Source organism: Balaenoptera borealis (genome assembly GCF_965194805.1).
Source record: "Balaenoptera borealis genome assembly, chromosome: 15".
In the NCBI taxonomy this organism is placed as follows: Eukaryota; Metazoa; Chordata; class Mammalia; order Artiodactyla; family Balaenopteridae; genus Balaenoptera; species Balaenoptera borealis.
This window is the reverse complement of record NC_138871.1, coordinates 12,390,000-12,415,055: the sequence shown is the minus strand read 5'-3', so window position 1 is coordinate 12,415,055 and position 25,056 is coordinate 12,390,000. Positions and strand designations below refer to the sequence as shown.

Sequence of the window (25,056 nt, the reverse complement as noted above, 5' to 3'; positions counted from 1 at the left end):
CGAGCCCCCCACCCGAAGCAGGCCCACCCTGCTCACCTCCAGAGGACCCGGGAAGGGATGCGTGGGCCCAGCTCCCCGGGAGCGGTCCTGCGGCCCCGTCCGTCTGGCCTGTGAATGGGGAACGTGGCGGCTGCAGCTTCCGACTTCCGTTCCCCTCCCCACACTCACCCCCCTGCTGCCCCAAGGCCTCCGGGGCTCCCCAGCTGCGCTGCACCTCACACTTCCTGCCCCGAGACAAGAGCACCCGCTCCCAGGCCCGGCGCCTCTGGCCCCAGCCCCCCGCCCCTGCTCCCGGGGGTCCCCCACCCTCCGCGCAGCCCCGAATCAGGGGCCTGGGAGAAAGAAAGAGGAAGGCGCAGCGCCCCAGACTGTGAGCACGCCCCGTCCCTCCTCCCTGAGGCCTGTCACCAGGTTCTCATCTCTGCCCAGCTCTCAGGTCCTGGCAGGGCACTCGGTGGGACTCGGGAGGGCCCTGGGGCTGGTAACTTTTCTTTTTCCCTCAATCTGTGTGTGGCTATGTCTTACGTAGGTAATAACGGCACCTGGTATAACTGTCCTACAGTGACAAAGGGTTCCCCAATAGCCCCTGAGTCCCCCCCTCACTTACATTATGAAGTGTTACTATATCCATTACATGGATCCAGAGGCAGACTCAGAGAGGTAAAGCCACTGGCCATGGTGGCACAGCTGGGAAATCACAAAGCTGTGGTTAGAACTCAGAGCATCTGACCACAGGGACCGACTGTCGTCCGTCTCCCATGGCTGAATTCCCAACGTACGTCTGCAGGCCACAGGCCACAGGGGTCCAGGAGTCTGAGTCCGAGGCTGGGGGAACCAGGCTCACCGGACTGTTCTGTCCTCCCTCCGCACAATCTATTCTCCAGTCTCAGTGACCACCAGCTTCCCTGCTGAGGGTCCAAAGACCCCGCCCCCCTCCCTGAACTCTAGTCCTCATAAATCCAACCGCCCAGAAGACTCCTCGACTTGCAAGGCCCATAATCAAAGGGCCTCAGACCCAGGCCGGCCTGGCCCACAGCGCACAGGGCGTGGCTCCAGCTCGAGCCTTCCTCCAGCTGCACCCCCCAACACACACACACACACACACACACACACACACACACACACACACGGCGAGGAGTCCACAGGGACGTGCCTACCAGGCCTTTCTCTGGGCACCCAGAAGTCTGAGATTCTCTGCTTCCTGGACCCATGGAACCTCTACTCCTGCCCCTCCCCGGGGACATCCCTGCTCTGTGCAGCCCTAGACCTGGGGGGAGGGGAAGAGGCAGCGAGGGGGTGGAGAGGCCCTGGACCTGGGGGCGGGTCGACCCCCTCCATGCGCGTGCGGTACCAAGCCAGGGCAGGGGAGAGAAAGGGAAGGAGCTAAAGGCTTGGGGCGGCCTCTGCTGCCACATTCAGCAGAGGCTGCGAATCCTAATTCAGAGCTGGACCTCCAGGTCATCATCCAAGTGAGAGGCAGGAAAAGAGGACACACTTTATATAACAGTTCATCAGGTGCGGTGTTATGACACTGACATATCCGAACACATCTTGGGGTGGGGGGCCTCCACTGTTCCCTTTTCTGGGGCTCGCAAATGTTAGGGGCAGGCTTATCTCAAGGTCAGTGCAACACAAACCTGGTTCGTTACCTTCCCCAAGCTGCTCCTCCTTCTGTGTGGAGGATTTTACAACACTTTGCCCAGCCAGGTCAACCAGAAACCTAAAGTCGCCTCGGCCTAAACGCAAACCCTCCCTCAGGCCTCCAGCCTCACAGGGTGTCCGGCACGTGGCCACGGCTCAGTCAGCGCCGGCCCCATGCCATCCCAATGCGAGAAGCTGCTGACCGTCAGGAATAAAGCACAGGACCCCTGTCCTCAGGAGCTTCCAATCAAGGGACAGACAGAAAATAAACAGGCGAGGAAGTAATCAGTGTGTGATTATAAACTGTGATAAATGCTGGCGGGGGGATGGGACGGAGAGAGAGGAAAGTGAGCAGTGCGGAAGCTCATTGCGGAGGGAGACCGGGGGCACCACATCCCCGTAAACAGCAGCCAGCAGGTAAAGAGTGTAGGGTGGGCATTTTAGGCAGATGAAACTGCATGTCTCATTTCTTACCCGAGGCCGGAAAGGTCTCCAGGAGTGAAGGGAACAGAAAGCCAGCCAGCGTGGCCAGTGCAGCTGGCCTAGGGGAGGGTGGGAGAAGAGGATGGGGCCAGATCCCGCGGGGTCCCCAGGGCTAAGCAGGGGAGAGACAGGTGTATTTATTTGTAAGATCACCTGCTGCTGCATGGAGAACAGACAGTGGAGGGCTCAGTGAGAGCGGGGAGACCAGGCAGGGGCTCTGTGACAGTCCAGGGGAGGTGGGACAGTGGTTTGGAGGGCAGCAGAAATGGCAGAGAAGGTGAGACAGAGGATGTGGGATCTATATCGGGGATGCTTGGTAGAATCTGCCATGTAAGTGATGAGAGAGAAGTCAAGGTCAACTTCTAGATTTCTGGCTTGAGCAACTTGGATGGGTAGTAATGGTATTTGCTGAAACGGGAAAGATGTGGGGAGATGAGGCTTCAGGCAGCAAACCAAGAGTTTCATTCTTTAAATATTAGGTTTGAAATTATGCTGATAGCAAATTTCTCAACTTAAGTGATAGAAGCCACAAGACAGTGGGATAAAATATTCAATGCGGTGATAGAAACATAACTGTCACCCCAGAATTTCATATGTAATGAAAATATCTTTTAAGAACAAGGATGAGATAAAGACATTTTCTGACACACAAAATCTAAGAAAGTGTGATCCCAAACTAAAGAAAATTCTACAGGATACACTTTAGGAGGAAAGAAAATTCTCCCAGATTGAGGGTCTGAGATGTAAGAAGAAATGATAAGCAAAGAGTGGTAAAGATGCAGTAAACATTAAAACTGTATAAAGCAGGAACAATAATATACTGGAAGGTTAAAATAGAAAGATATAATTTAAAAAATAAATAAATATTAGGTTTGAGATATCTGTGAGATACTCAAGCAGGAGCAGCTGGTACCTGGAGGTGACAGGAGGGGCTGGGCTGAAGAAAGGAGCTCCTATGTGACCAGCAGGAAGGTGGCCCAGGCTGGGGGCTGGCGGAGCCTCCCCAGGAGAAGCCCGCAGAGGAGAACAGCAGGGGCTGTCAAGGAGGTAAGAGAAACAGTGTGAGGGTGTGTCATCACCAAAGAAAGACAAGAGAGGAGACAGATAACTTCAGAAGGAGGAAGTGGTCGGCTGTGTCAAACGCTACGGGAAAGTAGAGCAAGATAAGGAGCAAAGTGACCATCGAATGAGGCCACACGGAGGTTACAGACAAGCTGGGGGTGGGGGCTGGAGGCACGATGGGGGCAGAAGCCAGGCGACCATGAGGTGAGGACTGATTAGGAGCCCAGGACAAGGGTCTCCCCCCTCCACTCCCAGCTCTGAACCCAGCCCGGGGACCCTCGGCATGCTGGGCTCCCTGGGGCTGAGATGCTGCCGGTCAGGCCGGGCACCAGCGATCGGCTTCCTCCGTGTATTCATGAGTCTCCTTCCTTCCCCTGACTGTGAACTTCTCAAGGGCGAGGACTGGTCCACTCACCTCTACCGCTACCCAGGTTGTGCAGCACAGGGCCTGGCTCATAACTGCTCCAAAACCTTCTGATGAATGAATGAGTCAAAGCTGCTCATCTTCTGACCCTCAATCACATCAAGCAGCACCGTGGGAAACGGAGTCTGCCTCTCCCCTCTCCTCCCGGGCAGCGGGTCTTATACGTGTCTGGTGTGTGCATCTGGGGCGATTTGGGGTGTGGCCGGGGGGGCTTCCTGCTTACAGCAAACTCCTCGAAGAGACTCCCAGACTCCTGCAGCCACCAGCTCTGGTCCGTCTCCTAGCACTTTCACCTCCTTCCCAAGATGCAAGGAGCAAAACTGGATGGGCGGGGGGAAGGGTGGTCCTCAGGCAAGGAGGGCCTCCAGCTCACAGGGCGTGTGGTTCGGTGTGGGCAGGCGCGGGGCAACTAGCTCCTGCGCCCAGAGCCCCTGCTGGCGGTGAGCTTTGATCTGTGGTGCCCCCTCCCACTTCTGGGGGTCCCCGCCCCCTGTCCCCCTCCCCGGGGCCCAGCAGACACGCAGCCTCCGGACCCAACCACAGCCCAGGGGCAGGCAGCCTTGCCAAGCAGCCCCTTCCTGCCTCCCTTGAGGTGAGTGACTTCCTGTTTGCCCGCAGCGGAAGCTGCTCGGCACAGGTGGGGAGGTGGCATCTCACGCTCTGAGCGCGGATGGCGGAGTGGAGCCCACCTTCCAGGAGAGGAGCTCTGGGGCTTTCAGCACACAGCCTGCCCTCCTGAGAGGCAGAGGGGTGAGAGGCGGGAGGCAGCAGAGGAAGGGAATGGGCACCTGACTTCTAACCACCTTGTACAGAGGGCCCCTAGGGGCTGACACTCACAAGGCCCTTTGCAAGCAGCATCTCCAAACCCTAGAGTCTGGGGTGGGGGGGGGGTGTTATGATCCCCACGCCGCAGAACAGATGAAGAGACCGAGGGTCAGAGCAGTCTCTCAGGCTGGACTTGAACCCAGGCCTGCCAAACCAAATGCACTTTCTGCTATACCCTGTTGCCATTTACACGCTGCTGCTATGAAGGAACAGGATTGCTTTCCAAGCGAGCAGGGCTCCTCACGGCCCGGCCTGAACTCATTTCTACAACGCAGAGCTTATGAAAACTCCAACAGTGATGGAACTCACTACCATCGTTCCGGGGGGTACCGGCTACCAGGCCGGGGGAGAGCCGAGGCCAGAAGCACCTTGACGGGCCCCCATGTCCCTGAATTTGTCACTGTAGAGGTTCTGTCCTTTAGGGAGGCCTGGGAGTAAGGCAGACACCTGCTCCTTCCTCCAGAAAATGCCCTTTTCCCTCTTAGCTCTCAGGCCGTCGCAAGCCTGGGCCCTCAGGGAGGACAGACAGGAGGACACCTGCCTTCCTAAATATTCCTCTGCCAGATTAGATGGTGACTGTCCCGCTGGCCAGCAACTGGGAGGGAGGGCCAGGGTGAGGGCTTCTAGGGACTGAGCCCATGGCAGGGGCCACTGGTGCCCCTCCCTAACACCTGTGGTCTCAGACTGGGAGGGAGAGGTCTCCCAGAGGCAGGGCATCACGGGCCAGCGGTAGCACCATCACCAACCGCCCTACACACATGGGCACCAAGGCTGCCCTTGTTTTCCTGGGCAAGGGCAGGAAGTGATTATTACAAAAGTGAGTGACAAGCTTCTATCTCTTGGACTTGGTTGCCCAATCCCGTGGTGGGTACAGTAACCTTGGGAGGCGTCCCTACCCAGCCTGTGGACAGGTGCCCAGGCCACCACTCCCTGGCCTTCTTATTCCTTGGCACCAAAGTCCGGCCCCAGCTGCTCTCTCCCAAAGCCACCCTGTATTTTCAGATTAGCATTTTCCCTGCAGCCACTTGTCACAGGTCTGTCCTTCTTAGGTAAGCAGAGAGTAGGGCTCTAGTTATTCACATCTGTCCTTGAGCCCCCTGGGCACCCAGAAGATGCTTACAAACATCTGTTGAAATACATGTGCATTAAGATACTTATAAAAGCAAAAAATGCTCACCACCTCCGTATCCACCAGGAACCAGATAAATAAATTATGATATAACCATAGAACCATAGAGCGAACCTCAGCAACCTTGAACTATCTTGTTTTTGAAGAGTATTTCATGAAGTGGAAAGATTCTCACGGCATATTATTAAGTAAGAAACTTGATTATACATTCAGTATGGTCTCAATTCTTTAAAAAATGTGTGTATTTAGGCAATGAAATACCAAAACACTGGTTGATAGCGGCTATCTGTGTGTGGTAACAATGGACGTGATGTTAAGTTCTTTATGTTTTTTTGGTGTGTACCTGCTGTTTAAAAATAAATACGTATGTACAAAAAACAAATAAATAAATAAATATGTATGATGTTTGTCATCAGCAAAAATAAATTAAATTTGTTGAATTAAATAATGATTGAATTTCTCTGCTCACTTTAAGACTGGGAGGTTCTTTGCCAACCCCTCTACCCACCAGGTTGCCAGTGGACGACTAGAGTGAGACGGGGGCGGGCCTAAGAGGGTCTGCGTGGGTATTTGTTGTTTCTGACCCTTCACTGCTACCACCGCTCGACTGGCTGCAGGGTGACCTCTCTGATGTTGGTGTAGGGACCTACTCGGAGCCCCAGAACTGGGATGAAGTTTGAGATGAAGACATTTGAGATTTGACAGTTACAGTAAGAAGCCTTCTCAGAGTTTTCCTTATCTGACTAAAAGCAGCAAATTCTGAGAAATAAGGCAGCCATAAATTCCTTCCGCAGGGCAGATCTACTCCCAGAAGGGAGAACTCAATAAAATCTACCCCGAACCCCTTCTCTAGGAGAGATTTATGGCCCAGAAGGAGACTGCAAAAACACTCACACCTGTAGAGACCAACATTATCACTACTTTGTCATTTCTCATTTGTTCTAAAAACCCATTTGTCTTTGGAAAAGAAACCTATTGGTTCTTCCCAGAGAAGGCTTTTTCTCCGTGCTCCCTTTCCCCTACTAATTTAGGTGTATAAGCCTTTAACCCTTTAACAAGCCAGCTACTTCTCTGACTGGCTCCCACGTGCAGGCCAATAAACCTTTTTCTACTGTTAATCTTTTGCCAGTTTAATTCGCAGGTCCCAGTTGACAGAATCTTAGAGGGCAGAGGAAAAGTATTTTTTCCCCCTCTCCCACATAGCGAAGATTATCTCCTCCATGAATCCACTAATCTAAAGCTGTGTTTGCCTAAGTAGGCATATGGTACACATAATAAACATTTTTAATAGTTAAGCATGTATTTGAATATGCATTAAAAAAACATGATTTCACAGATATTGTTGCTAAGGATCATGCTAAAGTAAATAATGCCAACTTCATGTTGTTTTTTTCAAATTGTGTGTATTCAGGAAAAATATGAAATAAAATAGTATAGGTGGAAAACTCTTCTGTCAAAAATCATGACAAGCTATGTAAATGAGTGGGCTGAATCCAACCTTTCAAGCAGTTACTCTTTTGGAGGAAGAACGGGGTGGGGGTCGAGGGTCTTCCTTATGATGCTAATTAGCCTTCATCAGCCATTGACTGACGAACAGGAAATTCAGGTGCACAACCAGCGGAAAAGCAAGGCTCTGGTGTTACATAAAAAAGAGAACAGGCGGGCTTCCCTGGTGGCGTAGTGGCTAAGAATCCGCCTGCCAATGCAGGGGACACGGGTTCGAGCCCTGGGCCGGGAAGATCCCACATGCCGCAGAGCAATGAAGCCCGTGCGCCACAACTACTGAGCCCACGTGCCACAACTACTGAAGCCCAGGCGCCTAGAGCCCGTGCTCCACAACAAGAGAAGCCACCGCATGAGAAGCCCGTGCACCACAACGAAGAGTAGCCCCCGCTCGCCGCAACCAGAGGAAAGCCCGCGTGCAGCAACAAAGACCCAACACAGCCAAAAATAAAATAAATAAAAATTAAAAAAAAAAAACTTTATTAAAAAAAAAGAGAGAACAGGTATATGCTGACATAGCGAAGGAGGGAGACAAAACTCAGAGGGGGTTTTGTCTGGGCCCCCCCCACCCCCAAAAGGTCAGTGTTACCCTGGGGATGCTCACACATAAGCCTGCCCAGAGCAACAAAGCCCTAGGCTCCCCGGTGCCCTCTCTGTGCCAGCTGGAACAGATCATGTCTATCAACAGTTGCCCACAGGGACAGAGCGGGCAGCCTGGCTTGGCAGCTTCCAGCAGGAACAGCCCTGGGGCCCCGAGCTCCTCCCCAGGGAGACAGCCCACACACCTGTGCTTCCGGAGGCCTCTTCTCTCCTGTCTGCCTCAGCCCTTCCACTCATCCTCCAAGGGCACACTGAGAGATGCCAGGAAGGCTGGGACCCCTCGTTGGCCGTCCTTGTTTATAAGGACCCCCGCCCCACCCCTGCCCAGGTTCCCAGGCTGAGAGGATGCTTTCCTGAGATTGTGGAGCCAGCAAAGGGCAGAGTTCGAAAGTGCATCCGTGCCTCCTTGCTGGTCCAGCCTGCCCATCCACTTCTCAAGCCTGTTCATCCACAACCCGGGGCTTTGTTCCACTGGGGCCTCTTTTGCCCTTAATGCTCTCCCATGGTGACCTCATCCACTCCCACACGTTCATCTCCTACCCACTCGCTGAAGGTTCATGAACCCTCCCCAGCCCGGAGTCCTAAATGCCAACGGAAATCCTCCAGCCAGGTGAGCAGGACTTCAGAATCAACAGGTGCCCGATAGCCTGTCCACGCGCCCGTGAGCATGCCTCCCCCCCCCACCCCCCCCGTGCCCAGCCCTGCACTCCAGGTCCTGTCTGCAGCATCGCATGTGCCCCGTTTCCCAAGTTAGCAGGCACCCTTCATGCCTCCAGCGCTCAGTCCTGCTGGTTCTCCCTCCCCGGCAGCCCCACTGCTCCTCACCTATCTGGAGAACCCCAGGGACCTCCTGCCTCTCAGGTTCACGTCCACAGTCCATCCCAATTCTCCTCCAGGAGATCACTCCTGCCCTTGAAAATCCTTCCTGGCTGACCCCCACCCCACTACCTCTCCTCATTGTCTTTAGGGAAAACCCAACACGGGCATTTGAGACCCCCAGCCTCTCCTAGGACCACACACACCCAACCCTGAACCACACCTCCAGTCTATGGGGCTCCCCTGAATAGTTGCTGGAAATTTCACACGTTGGCGTGTCCTCATGCTGCGCTCCTGGTCAGCTCTGTTCCCTTCCCCATCCTCCTTTCCACCTATCCAATCCTCTTCAACCTCCAGGGCTCACCCCCATCATGCCATTTCTCCAAACAATCTTTCTAGACCAAGCCACTAAGAATCAACCGTTACGGGCTTCCCTGTTGGCGCAGGGGTTGAGAATCTGCCTGCCAATGCAGGGGACACGGGTTCGAGCCCTGGTCTGGGAGGATCCCACATGCCGCGGAGCAACTAGGCCCGTGAGCCACAATTACTGAGCCTGCGCGTCTGGAGCCTGTGCTCCGCACCAAGAGAGGCGGCGATAGTGAGAGGCCCGCGCACCGCGATGAAGAGTGGCCCCCGCTCGCCGCGACTAGAGAAAGCCCTCGCCCAGAAACGAAGACCCAACACAGCCAAAAATAAATATAAATAAAAAAGAATCAACTGTTACGATAATTCCATAATTCCAACCGCGGAAAGCAGTGCAGCAATCAGAAGCAACAAACCGAGTGTCCAGGGAGCAGCCGGATAAATCTTCTTAAAGAAGAGCGCCGGGTTTAAAAGTAAGATCATGATTTGTAGCGCAATACAACGTATGTAAGTTTAAAATACATGCATATATAAATCAACATCATATATGTCTCTAAAACAGTCCAGATCCCAGGATAAACATATGATAAATCTATCAGAGTAGCTGCTGTGCACAAAGGGAGGGACGATGGTGAAGGGCAGTCAGTGGGACTAGAGCGGAGGGATGAAGAGAAAATCATCGTGAGACCCCTTATAATTCAATAATTCCAACAAGACAAAAATCCAAGTTAAATCATAGGCCAAGGACCTGAACAGTCCACAGAAAGAGAAAGACAAAGGGCTTAAAACATACAGGAGACTCACAACGCCGCTCACTATAAATACCTATTAAAACGACAACGTGATGCCATTTCTTTTGGTCTGCCAAGTTGGCAAGAACAGTTTAGAACACCAAGCCGGCATCAATTGAAATCTAAAATACACAGAGCCTTTCAATCAGTAATTACACATTTATGGATTTCTCCTGCTGAAACAGTCACAGAAGTGAGCAAAGATGTAGGTACAAGTATCCTTAATGCATAGTTGTCTATCACAGCAAACAAACAGATGAAAATGGGGAAAACAATTTAGAAGACCATAAAGGAATGGCTAGATAAATATGTTAAATCCATTCAGTGAGATAGTACACATTTATTTTAAAAGGATGAAGCACATCTATATGTCCTGAATCTGAATATGTAAAAAAGAAGGGGGGCGCGGTACAAGGTACAGACCTGAGTATTCTTTTGTTGTTTTTTTTTTGGCCGCCTGCACAGCACGCGGAACTTCCCCGACCAGGGATCGAACCCCCGTCCCTTAGCCGTGGAAGCGCGGAGTCTTAACCACTGGACCATCAGGGAAGTCCCAGACCTGAGTATTCGTATTCTTATTATTTGTGTAAAAAGAAAAAGAAAGAAAAGAAAAAGTATAATACGTATATGCTCATTTACAAATAGAACATATGTCTGCAAGTATTCTCAATTGCCTCTAAAGAAGATTGGGAATCAGAGGACAGTAGAAGGAAGGAGATTTCTCACTGTGTTCCTTAAGGGCTGTTTGAACGAACGCTTGTAGAAAGATTTTTAACACAGGCAAGTAGTACTTTTCAAAATATTTTTAAAAGAATTTTTAACCCATGAAAATATTATCTTAAAAAAACAGCAAAGAAGTGGAATGCACCCATAAGTCCTGCTGTCTTCTCTCTAACCAGCCCCTGCTGTGAGGCACCCTGGAGACCCTTTCTACTGCAGACAAACATTCCTTCAGCCAAAACCTCTCTCTCTCTCTTTCAGAGCACTTGGCTCTAAAACTGCACCACTTGATTATAAATCCTGATTCTTCACTTACTAGCTGTGTAAAAGTGGGCAACTTTCTTATTCTCGCTGGGCCTCAGTTTTCTCATCTGTGAAACGGGGTGGTCCACACATCACAGACGTGCTGTGAGAACGATTTGTGTTTGCACATGAAGTGCTCAAGGGAGCCTGGCATATAGTACATGCCCGATATCCTCTCCTGTTTTCCTTTTAAGTCTACTAATGAGATCATTCTTTTGAAAAACAGAAGATTAGTGGAATTTTCCTAGAAGGCAACAGTTTTTCTCCCCATATCAAGTCTTTACTGATTTGGAAAACTTGGTGTGTACCTCCCACTTTAGCCCATGTTGTTTGGATGGATGCTGGGTATAAGGAAAGCAAGTGATACCTCTCCTGCCAAGAGACACGCTCTCCATCTCTGGTGATCGCCTGTTCCCCTGCTAGTGTAAACCTCCAGGCCTGACCCTGAGTTTTCTTGGCAGCATATAAATCTTCCTGTCGCGGCAGTTGAGAGCATCACCTGCCTTCCTGGACGCCTCCGGTCAGCAGGCTGAGCCCCGCCCCTGCCTCCTCTAATGAGAGCCTCAGAGATGCCTGCTCACCTCTCAGAGGCACCATGGCCTCCTTCCCGTTCAGCAATGCCCAGCCTGCTCCAGCCTCCTTCACGTCTCAGGGCCTTTGCACTTGCCGTTCCCTCTGCCTGGAATGTTCTTCCCCCAGCTAGTCACATGCCTGTGTCTTGTCTACATCCAGCTCCTCAGCACAGCCTGTCCTGACCACCCTATTGAACCCAGGAGCCCCCCTCACCTTCTAACCCCTTAAGCTGCTTTGCTTTTGTTCACAGCATTTATCTGACATGACATTAAAATTGCTGTTGTTACTATCCATTTCTCTCCACCAGAAAATAAGCTCTAGAGAGGAAAGACCGTCTTGTTCAGCGATGTATCCTTAACACCCAGAACAGTGCCTAACATATGGGCCCTCAGTATTTGTTGAATGAATGAACAAATAATCGAGTCAACAGGATATGTCTTCTGGGGAAGCTTAAATCTCCACCTCAGATTTAAGCCTCCCAACAAGGAGGCCATGCTCAGGACTCCACAGGGGGGCTACTCACCACTCATCCTTTATTCACTGATCCCTTGTAGGCAGCTCATAAGTCCCTGTTCATGGTCACAGAGGACATCCTATCCTGTGCCCCCAGAATTTGAGGGCCTGAAGATGGTACCATTTTCCCACCTCATTTAGAGAGCCTGCTTGCTACCTTTTCTAGCTCAGGGCCGAGTTCTCTGATTTGTTTCAAGGTCATGCCCATCATCATCCTGTTTTGTTTTGTTTTACAGCACTTAATCACTCTCTGAACTAATGTGATTCTTCTGCTTACTTGGTATTTTCTCTCTCCCGCAATTCACGTAAACGAGAGCAGCTGTATTCCCAGTGCCTTCATGCCTGATTAGTGGTTGGCACTCAGTAAATATATGTTGAATGAATGGATGGATGAATGAATGAATGAATGAATGACCCTTCTTCAGAACCCTCACATAAAGGAAGAAAGAAATGAATCACTTGGCACTATCTGCTGTCTAAACCTGACCTTGATGTTTCTTATGTAGAGGGGCTCAGAGACATCCAATTAGTTGCTAATTACATCCAATCAGCTCTGGGCCAGGGGAAGGATTGGGTTAATGAGGTTCAGGGGCAGGTGGAGCCCCCAGGTGTCCTGGCCTTCACGTTGATGCTGCCCACCTGACCTAGACATGCAGGCCATGGACACAAGGGCCTGGGTCAGCACATTTAGCAAAGTGGGAAAAAAACACCTGCAAGGAACTCACAGCCCTGGCTCCACTGTTTTACTGAAAGAAGCTAAACTCAATCCTAGAGCCAGAAAGAACCCTAGAGGGGAAAGTGAGTCTGTCTGCTGAGCAGACACTAGTTACCTTCTTAGGAACCTCTGGTGTTTTCTGACCAGACACACCCAGAAGGGCCAAGAAGGGCCAAGGAGAGGGGCCAGCATCCAAGGGAGTGGGGAAGAGCTGCGTTCTCCTCCATCCCAGTGCGCTCCTGGCGGAGGCAGCCTGCCAGACTGGCCAGGTTCCCAGCAAGCAGGGAGCAGGGAGGAGGGCCCCGCCGGGTCACCGGCCGAGGGGCCACTGAGGCCAACGGGAGATAAGGAGTTAGGCTCTCGGTGTCGCCCAGGTCTGACGCTGGATGGTTTTAAGGGCTCCTCCTGCAACCAGGTGCACCCCGCCCGGCTGGAGGAGCCACCGCACCCCAGGCCGGCCAGTATGACTCTCCCAGTGAGCGTCCCCCTGCTGTCGGTGGCCCCGCCCCCTGATGAGGTTGAACGCTGAGGACCCCACCAGCCCCACTCGCTCTCGCCCCCTCGGAGCCTCTTGCCGCTCTCCCCGGCTGCGCAGATGCTCCCTCGCTCGGCGGCGCCCCCAGTGCGCGGCACACTCTCCGCAGCGAGGGCGGCGCGGGGCCCCACCTGCCCTTACCAGTGTCCCGCTGGGCTCCTGCTCCGGCCGCCCGCCCGCCCTCCCGGGCGCCCCATGGCCCGGAGCCCAGGCGCGGGCCGGGGACGGCGGGGAACGCGGGGCGGCGGCTGCGCGGGGGACCAGGCCGGTCCAGCTCCGGCGCGCGGCTCGCGCGAGGCACTGGGTTTCCGGCGGGGAGACGGAGGGCGGTGGCCGGGCCGGCGGCGCGGGGCGGGGCGGGCGAAGCCGTCCGACTGGTCTGACGGCGGCGGGCGGGCGCCTCCTGCACGACCTGCGCTGTCCCCGTTGGGCCGCCGGCGCCCCGAGCCCTCTCTCCGGTGTCTTCCTCCAGCTCAGAAACCAGCTGGAAACCCAGGCCAGCCCCAGACGGGTGCAGGCCCCGAGCAGGGTCAAAATCCGAGTCCCTCCAAACCCATTCTGTGCCAGTTCTTTCGTGAGCGCAAGAAAAAACTGCATTATTTGAGCTCAGAATTTCAGCTGTCTGTAACTGTTGACTTACAGACAACTGGTGAACTTTCGCTAGCTGGTTTGGGGATCGGTGGCTTGGAGGCAAATAGTTGTGTCTTGAAACTTCAATTTGTTTTAGCAAACATGTCCTAAGACGTAGTGATGTTGGCAAGAAGCTCTTGTTTTTTAATGTCCCACTTGATGCCACTCTCTGGTTTCCATTTCTGTAACTATATAAGACACCATATGTGAAAATAGAAGTTGATTCCATTTTTCCAGTATAGCCAGTGATATTTCAGCTTCCTTAGAGATTGACAACGTAGAGAAGTCCGTCTCTATGGGATGCTGCAGGTCCTTAAGCAACAACAGCAGCTAATACTTAATTTGAGTGTTATTGATGTGCCAGGCAGTAGCTCTCTACCCGTCTTAATACTTAATCCTCACAACCACCCTATAAGGTAGGCAGCTTTCCATATAATGAGGAAACTGAGGCACAGAGAAGGGAAATAACCTGACCAAGGCCACATAGACAGTCACTACCACACAATGCTGCTGCTTTGTCTTTTTAGGATGAGCCCCTGATGCTAGGTCATCAATCCTACAACTTACTAGTAATTCATTTGTTAACGCTACAGACATTTATTGTGCACCTACTGTATGTATGTCAGACACTGACTAGGCACTATGGGATAGAAGGCTGAACCAAATACTCCAAAAGTTTGCGGCCTAGCGGGAGAGATAAGCAGTGATGTGATGTAAACTGGTGCTGGGAGGTGAGGGGTTGCTCCCTGAGGGGAAAAATCCTGGAGAGGAGGGAACCACAAAGGGGAGAGGTCCAACATCTGCCTGCAAACTTCCCTCAAATCCTTGGCTGACTCCTGAATGAACACGCGTGGGGCAAGAATCCACATGACTCAAAGGAAAAGAGTATAGCTGAGCAGAGATTTGAGCAGTTAGTTGCCTGCTGCTGGGGAATTTAGAGTCAAGTCCTGCTATCTTAGAGGGGCTTGGTAAACACTTTGGACTCTCCATTGACACCTCGGAATGACCACACATAAGGAGTAAAGACTGCATTCCAGGATTAAGGGATATACCCCAGGATTAGGGACAAGCCAAGAGAAATCTAAAACCAAGCTCCCGCAAAACCAAGTGGCATTTCCAATAATTTAACTTCCTACTAGAACAAAACTTGACACTCTTCAGAGGAAAATAAAAGAATCCAGAGCATCTACAATGCATCATTCACAATGTCTACCATACAATAACAAAAACAACAAAATAGTAGACATTGTGAACAGAAAATGTGAACTATGGTCAAAAGGGGAAAAAAAAAAATCCAGTCAATTAAAATATACCCACTAAAGGAAAACTGTTTTCCTCTATACTCTCAGTACTTCTGACACCAAATATGTGGGTTTTCCCCTCATATTAATCAATTCTCCAACTCTTCAGACCAACAGAGTGTCCTACAATTTAATTATGACACTACCCAGAGTTAGTGCAGACCCCACAGGTTAAAGGCTCAGTCTCACAAGATTGCCCCCCATTGCAAGTCCCAGGTTGTCACCTGCACTTCTGACCCACTGGCTATAAATTGAGGACTCCCAGGACCCCCTCCTCAGGTTTGTTAATTGCTAGAATGGCCCACAGAACTCAGGAATCACATTACTTACTATTACCAGCTTATTATAAAGGACATAACTCAGGAACAACCAAATGCAATGAATACATAGGACAAAAAAAGACTGCAGAGTTTCTATACCATCTCCAGGCACACCACCCTCCTGGTACATGGACACATTCACCAATCCAGAAGCTCTTCAAAACCAGTTGTTTAGGGTTTTTATGGAGGTTCCATTACGTAGGCATATGATTGATTAAATCATTGACCACTGGTGACTGAATTCAGTCTCTAGCACTTCTCCACTCCCTGGAGGTCAAGGGGTAGGACTGAAAGTTCCAAACATCTAATCACATGACTGGTTCCCCTGGCAACCAGCTCCCATCTATAGGAGCTTTCCAAAAGTCACCTCATTAACATAAACTCAGGTGTTGTTGAAAGCTGCCTGTTATGAATAACAAAAAACGCTCACCTTTGTCACTGCAGAGCTATTTCAAAAACTGGGGACAAAACAAACAGACAAACAAACAAAAAACCCCCAAGTATTATAACAAAAGATGCTCCTATCACCTTCTTACTCAGGAAATTACAAGAGGTTTTAGGAGTTCTGTGTCAGAAACCAGGGGCAAAGACCAAATATGTATTTCTTATTATATCACAATATCACACCTACAGACAAATAAGATGTTGGAATCAAAAATTAAAAATAAAAATTAGATAAAATAATTAGATATAATACAAATAAAGAATTAAAAATAAAAATTATGATAAAAATGTTAGAGAACCTACAGCAAAAGGTAGATATAAAGGGTGAAGAGAGAGGGAATTTCAGCAGAAATATGATCCCCATTATTTTTAAAATAAAGAACCAAAAGGAATATAAATATATCTCCTCCAGGGAGGGAAACATCTCTATCTGTATTAACCTGGAATGAAGAGACACCTCAATCTTTCCCTGCCAGAGGGGAGATAGGCAAGTTTGTCACTTTCTGCATAAGATCAGAGCCTCCCAACATTGGGCTTCCTCTGCTATAGCATGGCCCACTGTCTGTGCAGGCAACATCGGGACCTCATCATATCGCCCTGTGGGAATTGGGGTAGGGAGACCTAAGCAACAATGTTCCTCTTCTATTGCTATGAGTCATAAATTATCTCTTATCTTCTGCCAGTGTCTATGAAAACTGTGACATGCTAACTTGCTGGCTTACAAGCAGAGTAAAATCAAATCTCGGATTTTTTCACAGCTCCTGACTTAACAGAGATAAAGAGAAAAATCTTATAAGGAACCAGGGGAGAAAATACACATTGCATATGGGGACCCAATGATAGGAATAACGGCTAACTTCTCATCAGAAACAATGTAGGCCAAAAGACAATGGGACATTGATTTTAAGGGCTGAAAGAAAAAAATCTATTAACTTATAGCTCTGTATCTAGTTAAAAACATGTTTTAAATAGAAAGCCAAATAAAGATATTGTCAAATAAATAAAACCTGAGAGTTTTTGCCACCAGCAGATTCACACTACAAAAAAAAAGTGAAGAAATTCTTCAGGAAGATAGGAATGATGTAAGATAAAAATTTGAATCTACAGAAAGGAAAAAAGAGAACTGGAAATGATAAATTTATGGGTAAATATAAAAGACAATTTTCTTTCTTGTATTAAATGATTTAAAAGTCAACTGACAATTTAGATAAAAAACAATAATATTGGGGGATTTATAACACATGTAGAGTAAGGTATATGACAAGAAAAGCGCAAAGCATACAAGGGGAAGGTAAATAAAACCATATTGTTGTAAGGTTCCTATATGTGAAGCTTTATAATATTAATTCAGAGTAATATCAGTATAAGATATAAAAATAACTACTGAAAAAGAGAAGTCAGGAAAGTAAGGAAAAAATAAACAAAAAAAAGAGGGGACACAAATAAAACAAATAGCAATATTGAAAAGTTATCATTAACTACATTAAACACTTCAGTTAAAAGGCAGAACTTGTCAAAATGGCTAAGAAAATACCCAGCCCTATGTTTAGAAAAGACACACTTTAAGTATAAAAGATATACTCTAAGATATAGACAGGTTGAAAGTAAATGGATGGATAAAATATAGTTTGTAAACATTAAGCCTGAGAGAGCTTGGTGTGGTTATAGTAAGTTTGGACAAAGCAGACTTCAATACAAGGAGTATTCCCAGAAATAAAAAGTGTCATTTTATAAAGATAAAAGGATCAATTCATCAAGAAAACATAACAATCCTAAATATGTATGAATCTAACAACAGAACTTCCAAATATATCAAGCAGAAATTAACAGAACCAAAGAGAGAAATATAAAATTCACAATCATAGTTGAATATTTTAACACCTCTCTCAGTAATAAATAAAACAAGTACAAAGTCAATAATGGTACAGAAGATATAAACATTATCATTCATCATTACCAAATCGACATTATAGAATATTACACCAGCAGCAGGATACATATTCTTTTCAAGTGAACATAGAACATTAACCAAGACCAACTATATAGACTATAAAACAATCTCTAAATTTCAGTGGGTTGAAATTGTATAGATCATGTCTTCTTGATCACAATGAAATTAAACTAGAAATCAACAACAGCACTTTATCTAGAAAATGCCCCAAAATTTGGAAATCAAGCAATATGCCTCTAAATAACCCATGGGTCAAAGAAGAAATCACAGGGAAAATTAGGAAATACTTCAAACTGAAATGGCATAAAGATAGATAAACAGATCAATGTAATGGAAGTAGAGTGTCCAAATATAGGTTCACACATGTATGGTCAATTGGCATCTTTTGGCAAAGGTATGAAGGTAATTCAATGGAAAAAGGAAAGTCTTTCTACAAATGGTTCTGGAACACCTAGAAATCAGTATGGTAAGAAAATGAACTTTGGGACTTGTATCTAGAATATATAAAGAAAACTTTCACCTCAATAAAAAATGGGCAAAGGATCTGAATAGACATTTCTCCAAATAAGATACACAAATGACCAATAAGCATATGAAAAGATGCTCAGCATCATTAGCCATCAGAGAAATACAAATCAAAATGACAATGAGATACTACTTCTCGTCCAGTAGGCTGGATATAATAAAAGATAATAACAAGTGTTTGTGAGGATATAGGGAAATTGGAATCCTCATATGCTTCTGGTGGGCTTATAAAATGATCTAGCAGCTTTGGAAAACAGTTTGGCAGTTCCTCAAGGTTAAACATAGAAATACCATATGACCTAAATCCCATTTTCTGCTATATCCCCAAGAGAAATAAAAATACACGTCCACATAAAAATTTGTACTTGAATGTTCATAGCAGCATTATTCATGATAGCCCAAATTGGAAACAACCCAAATGTCCATTAACTGATGAACGAATAAAAAAAATGTAATGGGACTTCACTGGTGGTGCAGTGGTTAAGACTCCACGCTCCCAGTGCAGGGGGCTCAGGTTCAATCCCTGCTCAGGGAACTAGATCCCACATGCATGCAGCAACTAAGAGTTTGCATGCCACAACTAAGGAGCCCTCAAGCCGCAACTAAGACCCGGCACGACCAAACAAATAACTAAAAAAATATTTTAAAAAATAAAATAAATGTCTCACCTTTTTTTAAAAAAATGTAATATATTCATACAATGGAATATTATTCACCCATACTGGCCCATGAAACTACAATATGGATTAACTTCAAAACTTTATGCTAAGTTAAAGAACTCAGGCACAAAAGATCACATATTGCATGACTCCATTTATATAAAATGTCTGGAATAGGCAAATCTATAGAGACAGAAAGTAGATTAATTGTTGCCTAGGACTGGGGGAAAGGGGAAGTGGGGAGTGATTGCTAAAAGATATGAGATTTCTTTTTAGGGTGATAAAAATGATGAAATTGTGTTGATGGTTGCATAACTCTACAAAAACACTTGTATTAGCCAGGGTTCTCCAGAGAAATAGAACTATTTCTATTCTAGAGAAATAGAAAGAGGATTTATTTATTTATTTATTCATTCATTCATTCATTCATTATAGGAATTCTCTCCTGATCTGGCATCTGCAAGCTGGAGGACCAGGAACCCACTGGTGTAAGTCCCACTCTGAGTCCAAAGGCCTGAGAACCAGGGGAGCCCATGTCCAAGGGCAGGAGATGATGGATCTCTCAACTCAAGAAAAGAGAGCAAATTTGTCCTTCCTACGCCTTTTTGTTCTATTCAGACCCTTAGTAAATTGGATGATGTCCTCTGGCAATAGTGAGGGCCATCTCCTTTACTCAGTCTACCCATTCAAATGCTAATCTCTTCCAGAAACCCCCTCGCAGACACACCTCAAAATAATGTTTTACAGCTGTCTGGGTTTACAGTATCCGTTAGCTCAGTCTAGTTGACACATCAAATTAATCATCACAGTACTAAAAACCACTGGAATGTACACTTTAAATTGCATGACATATGAATGATGATATCTCAATTAAACTTTTTTTTTTTTTTTTTGGCCTTGCCGCATGGCTTGTGGGAATCTTAGTTCCCCGACCAGGGGTTGAACCCGGTCCCCGACAGTGAGAGCACTGAGTCCTAACCATTGGACCACCAGGGAATTCCCTCAATTAAACTGTTAGAAATGAAAAAAAATCCAAAACAATCTTGTCCCTTACCTCACAACACACATAAAAATTAACTCAAGATAGATTATAGACCTAAATATAAAAACCAAAACTATAAAATATCCAGAAGAAAGCAGGAGAAAACCTTTGCAACTTTGTGGGTGGCAGAGATTTCCTACAAATGGATATAAAGACCTGATAAACAGAACTTTATAAAAAAGTTTTAAAATTCTGTTAATCAAAATAACCTGTTAGGAAAATGAATAGACAAACCCCAGATTGGGAGAAAATATTTACAAAAAATATATCTGACAAAAGAGTCATATTCAGATTATATTCAACTTCTACAATTAATAAAAAAAAAAAACCCTCAATTAAAATAATGGCCAACATGAAAAGATCCTCACATCGCTAATTATTAGAGAAATGCAAATCAAAACTACAATGAGGTATCCCCTCACACTGGTCAGAATGGCCATCGTTAAAAAGTCTACTAATAACAAATGCTGGAGAGAGTGTGGAGAAAAAGGAACCCTCCTACACTGTTGGTGGGAATGTAAATTGGGGCGGCCACTATCAAGAACAGCATGGATATATATACATTACCACGTGTAGATAGCTAGTGGGAAGCTGCTCTATACACAGGGAGCTGGGTGCTCTGTGATGACCGAGAGGGGTGGGATGGGGGTGGACGTGGGAGGGAGGCTCAAGTGGGAGGGGATATATGTATACATATAACTGATTCACTTTGTTGTACAGCAGACACTAACACAACATTGTAAAGCAATTATACTCCATTAAAAAAAAAAAAAGGAACAGCATGGAGTTTCCATTAAAAACTAAAAATAGAACTACCATATAATCCATCAATCCCACTCCTGGGCATATATCCGGAAAAGATGAAAACCGTAATTTGAAAAGATATATACATGCACCCCAGTGATCATTGCAGCACTCTGAACGGGAGACCAAGGGCCCCATCTCTGCACACAGCTTCCTGTGTTTCTTCTCTAAACTGGGATCAGACTTTACTATGCCTACAAAATGTTGCTTCTTCTTGGGAATGTGTGTATTTTTGAAACGAATGATGACAGGCCAGATTTTTCACTGGGGACCTAAGGGCAGCATCGAGTGCTATTTGGGGACACAAGTGCTACACTAGTGGTACAGAAGCTGAGAAAATAGATGTTCTTTTCCTTTCTTGGAACCTTCTTGGACACCTGGAGAACTGGAGACTCTGGGCTTATCTGGAGAGATTGCCTTTGGCACAGACATTGACGGATAAGGAGAGGAGGGAAGTGAAGGGAGATGGGGGATGAAGGTTGTGACAGACATGAGTGAGGGTCCCCCACTGGGTCATCCAGAAATACTGGGTGCAGAGTGGCTTCCTATCAGAGGATGGTGAAGGGCTTAAGGGGGAGCTGGATCAGGACCACGACACGCAGGTGGTGTGATCTGCTTTGCTTCCACAGGCTGGAGACATCTGGAGACATTTGGGTTATAACATTATTAAAATGGTTTTTATAGAGAGCTTTTATACAGAGTACTTTCACATATGTTATTTAATCCTCCAAACGACTCTGAGAAGTATAATGATTTTGGTTTTTCAAATGAATAAAATGAGCCTCAGGAAGCTTAAGTAGCCCTACCGAGATTTTTGTGGTTCTCACAACAGGGACACAGAGACACCAAATTTGTCCCCGCAGACCCCCATATCTACCCCAGGAGAAGGAACCGTTATTTTCCCAATTCACCCCACAACACACAAGAAAGAAGACAAAAACTGGAAATACCAATTAACTATGGGAAAATACTACCAGTTACGCGTGGGTATTTGAACTGGTTTCCACTCCTGGCTAAGCTCGCTAGGGGGCGCTATGTGTGTCATCTCCAGCACCTGGAAGTGACGCGCAATCCTTGCTCCATGAAGGTTGTTGAATTAATAATCAGGCTCTGAGGTGGGGAAATGTCCTTGCCCTAATGGAGCTTGAGATGTAGTAGGGGAATAGACAAATAAGCAAACAAGCAAATATATAACATGTCAGAAAGTAATCATTGCCAGAAAGAAAAATAAACAGGCCACAGAGAGAGTGAATGAAAGAGTCACAGGTGGCTTTGGGTGATAGAATGCTATTTTAGGCAGGATAGTCAAAAGAGACCTCTTGGATAAGGTGCCATTTTTGCAGAGGTCTCAGTGAAGAAGATGAAAAGGGAAGAGTAAAAGGGAAATGCACATGAAATTAATATACTTCAGAACGTATTTGCAATAAGTTTTACAGGTATCCCCCGCTTTTCGAAAGTTTGCATTACACCGCTTCTCTTTTACAGAAGACTTACTTAGTACCCGTTTTCACCAATGGAATCCGAAGAAGATTTTCGCTTTTACAAAAAAAGGAGAAAAGCAAAAATAGCAACAGCGTTTGTTTTGTAGCTAGACGTTACAGAGGCAGCACACACTCCAGAAGCAGGAGTAACACCTAAGCACCCCTGAGCTCCTTCCCTGGGAACTATACTCAGCATCTCAGCATCAAGGCGCCATAGCTTTGAACTGTGACTGTGAGCATCTGTGCTTTATCTCGATTTATTTTGTGCCATCTGTTAGCAAGATGTGTCCTAAGCTAATTTCTTCTTCACTTTACGCCATTCAGGCTTATGAAAGGTTTCACAGGAACACTCTACTTCAGGACAGGGTAGAAACCTAAAATCAGTTTCAGGTAAGTGGTCAGGTGCTCTGGGGGTTGCAAAATGCAAAACACTTAGTCCCTACCTTAGGTTATTCAGGGGACGGCTAAAACATGCCCACCTGGAAAGACCTCATCAGTATTATGCAAATCAGGGTTCTGGACCACGGGTCCTAGTGGAAGTTTCAAGAAAGTGGGCTTAATGAGGGCTGGCATGGATGGTCCTCAATGCCTTCATGGAAGAAGTTGCCCAAGAGCCTGGATTTGAAAGTTGAGTAGGAATTAGTTGGTGCAGAGAAAGAGAGTGGGCACTGCAAATTAGGGCACAAGGTGGTGGAAGGGTATGGGATTCAGAGTTTCCAAAGCCTGTTCCTGCCTTAGGACAGACTATAATGCTAGCCATCACTAGCCAAGCCCAGCAGGATCTAGCCCCTGCCTACCTCTCCCCCGTCCTCGTGCTCCGGCCACATGGCCTGTGACGCAAGGAAAGAAAACATCCATGACTCATAAGGAATGCTGCCAAGGAGAGAGAAGAAAGTGGCAGAGTGACTCCATCATGGCCCATGGAAGGGGGTGCCTGAATCCAGGACATAGAACTCCCCTCCCTTTGCAGGGAGACCCTCAGAGTGGAGGTGGGGTAACAGGAGCAGCTGTCTGAGTTCACTGGCCACCAAGATCATTCCTCCGCTCTGACTTCAAGTCAAATTTTCCGAGTCATCTGAGTCTGCGTGGACTTTCCCTGGGGAGAGGACGCAGGCACAGCTGTTCAGTCTATGGATTCACTCCTCATGGTAATGAGGGTCTTGGCTTTTTTGTTTTTCTATTACGGAGAGCTCCAGCCAGCACCCTCCAACATGAAAAAGTGCACGTCTCCCTTGCAGACATGCCGCAGGGGATCCTGTGTTGAGTTCTGGCAAGGTGGGTGTGTGTTCTTTCCCGGGTGGAGGTGCGGGTGGGGGGGGGGGGTGTGTGTGAGGTTAATTCCACATGTCAATCAATCATCCAGGTGAGCGGTCCTCAGCTGGAAACACGACTACGGTATGTTGGCTTTCAAGCAGGTGTAAGAAGACCCTTAGAATCTCTCAGGTCACACCCTTTGGAGAATAGACATGGATAAAAGACAACATTTGCTGGGTGCTTGTCAGGGGTCAGACTCCTACGTGTAAATAGCCCAAATCAGGACTAAACTACAGCTCAATTGACAGGTGAATGAGAATAAACTTTCCCTGGAGTGAAAAACCAGGTTTTTCTTAGGGAATCTTTGAAAGACTAAATCTTCACCCCTGAGAGCATAAACTGAAATAGTTATTTGTCTTCCCAAGATTTTCCCCAAAACTAAGACTTTTCCCAAAAAAAAGAGAATAATAGGACTATCTTCAGGAAAATGCTGACCTCTGGTGGACATTTCTTGAACTGCGTTTTTAACCCCCCTAGTCTGGGTAACAGCAGTAGACCCAGAGGCAAAATTTTCTTTTGAAAGTTGAACATCTCTCTAAGTTTTCTCAGGCTAAGAGCCCCAACAGAAATAGGGTATTTCATTATCTCTCCGAACTTTTCTGAGAGCTGGGTTTAATATCAAGCATGTTGAGATCTGCCATTATGCCTTAGGGATTTCATCGTTATGTGAAGAGAAAACACAAAATTATTTGGTTTCCCCAAGATCTGCAAGAATTTTGCCCTGATTTAACACCTTCAGTTATAGCACAATCTACGTCCCCCCAAAATTAAGCTCAAAGTGTCTTAACAAGACTAAGAAAATAGAAAACCTTCTTCTACTGAAACCAAATCCCCCTAAAACTGAGTTCCTCTGCCGAGTTTATGATTAACCTCTCTATCCAAAACTGTATTATTCCCTTTCTTGTCCCATACCTCTCCCCATCAAGACTGAGGAGTATCAAAGAAAAGAGAGATTGTAACCAAGCAGGAGCCTATGGGGCCTTCCCCGAACAGGCCCACCCTGGCCCCCCGCATGTCCTCTGCTGACCTTTGGAGCTCTCTGACCAGAGATTCCTGCTGTGCTACTGAGTGACATCGCCTACACACAGGAGCTCCCCTCCCCCAAGTCCCCTTGTCCTCCTCTCCTTCTAAGCAGAGACCTGCTACCTGTAGCCTCTGGACGGACCCCTGCTGTGATGTACCTCCCCGAAAGCATCACCCAGTAAAGCTTGTGTGTGCTGCTGCCACCTGGTGGTCAGATCTTTTTCCTCGATCAGCCTCCAAATACCTCAAGCCTCCTAGACTCTGAGGCCTTTCCCTTTCTCTAAGTTTTCTTTTAAAACTTCCCTGGTCCGAGTCCTCTCTCTGCTTAAATTTTCTGACCAATGAAATACGTTAATCCCTACTGAGATGTCAGTGGCCAATTTATTTATTCACCAAATATTTATGGAGCACCCAGTATCTTCCAAGCTGGGTACTTGAGATACACCATGGAACAAAACCGATGAAAGCCCTGCGTGTGTGGAGCTGACATTCTAGCAAAATGAGGGCGGCTTAAAGCTTTTCCTCTCTTAAAGAACATTTCAAGCCAAAGTGAGGAGATATTAAGA

The 25,056-nt window shown here is 47.2% G+C and overlaps 1 protein-coding gene across 4 annotated transcripts in view; it reads right to left on the bottom strand.

Annotated features, from left to right (window-relative positions):
• The window catches only part of PSD4 (pleckstrin and Sec7 domain containing 4), a 36,682-nt gene extending 23,407 nt beyond the window's left edge, over nucleotides 1–13,275 (bottom strand). Inside the window, exons 1-4 of one of the 4 annotated variants that reach the window (XM_082357816.1) lie at nucleotides 13,138–13,275; nucleotides 10,061–10,211; nucleotides 3,038–3,160; nucleotides 37–108 (exon numbers count right to left, since the gene is read on the bottom strand). In XM_082357816.1, the coding sequence (XP_082213942.1) occupies nucleotides 37–108; nucleotides 3,038–3,160; nucleotides 10,061–10,180 (315 nt within the window). In that variant the 5' untranslated portion in view covers nucleotides 10,181–10,211; nucleotides 13,138–13,275. Of the gene's footprint in view, nucleotides 1–36; nucleotides 109–607; nucleotides 647–3,037; nucleotides 3,161–10,060; nucleotides 10,212–13,137 lie in introns of those variants that run through there. The other 3 variants (XM_082357817.1, XM_082357818.1, XM_082357819.1) reach the window with 3 other exon arrangements.
• Nucleotides 13,276–25,056: the final 11,781 nt, after the last annotated feature.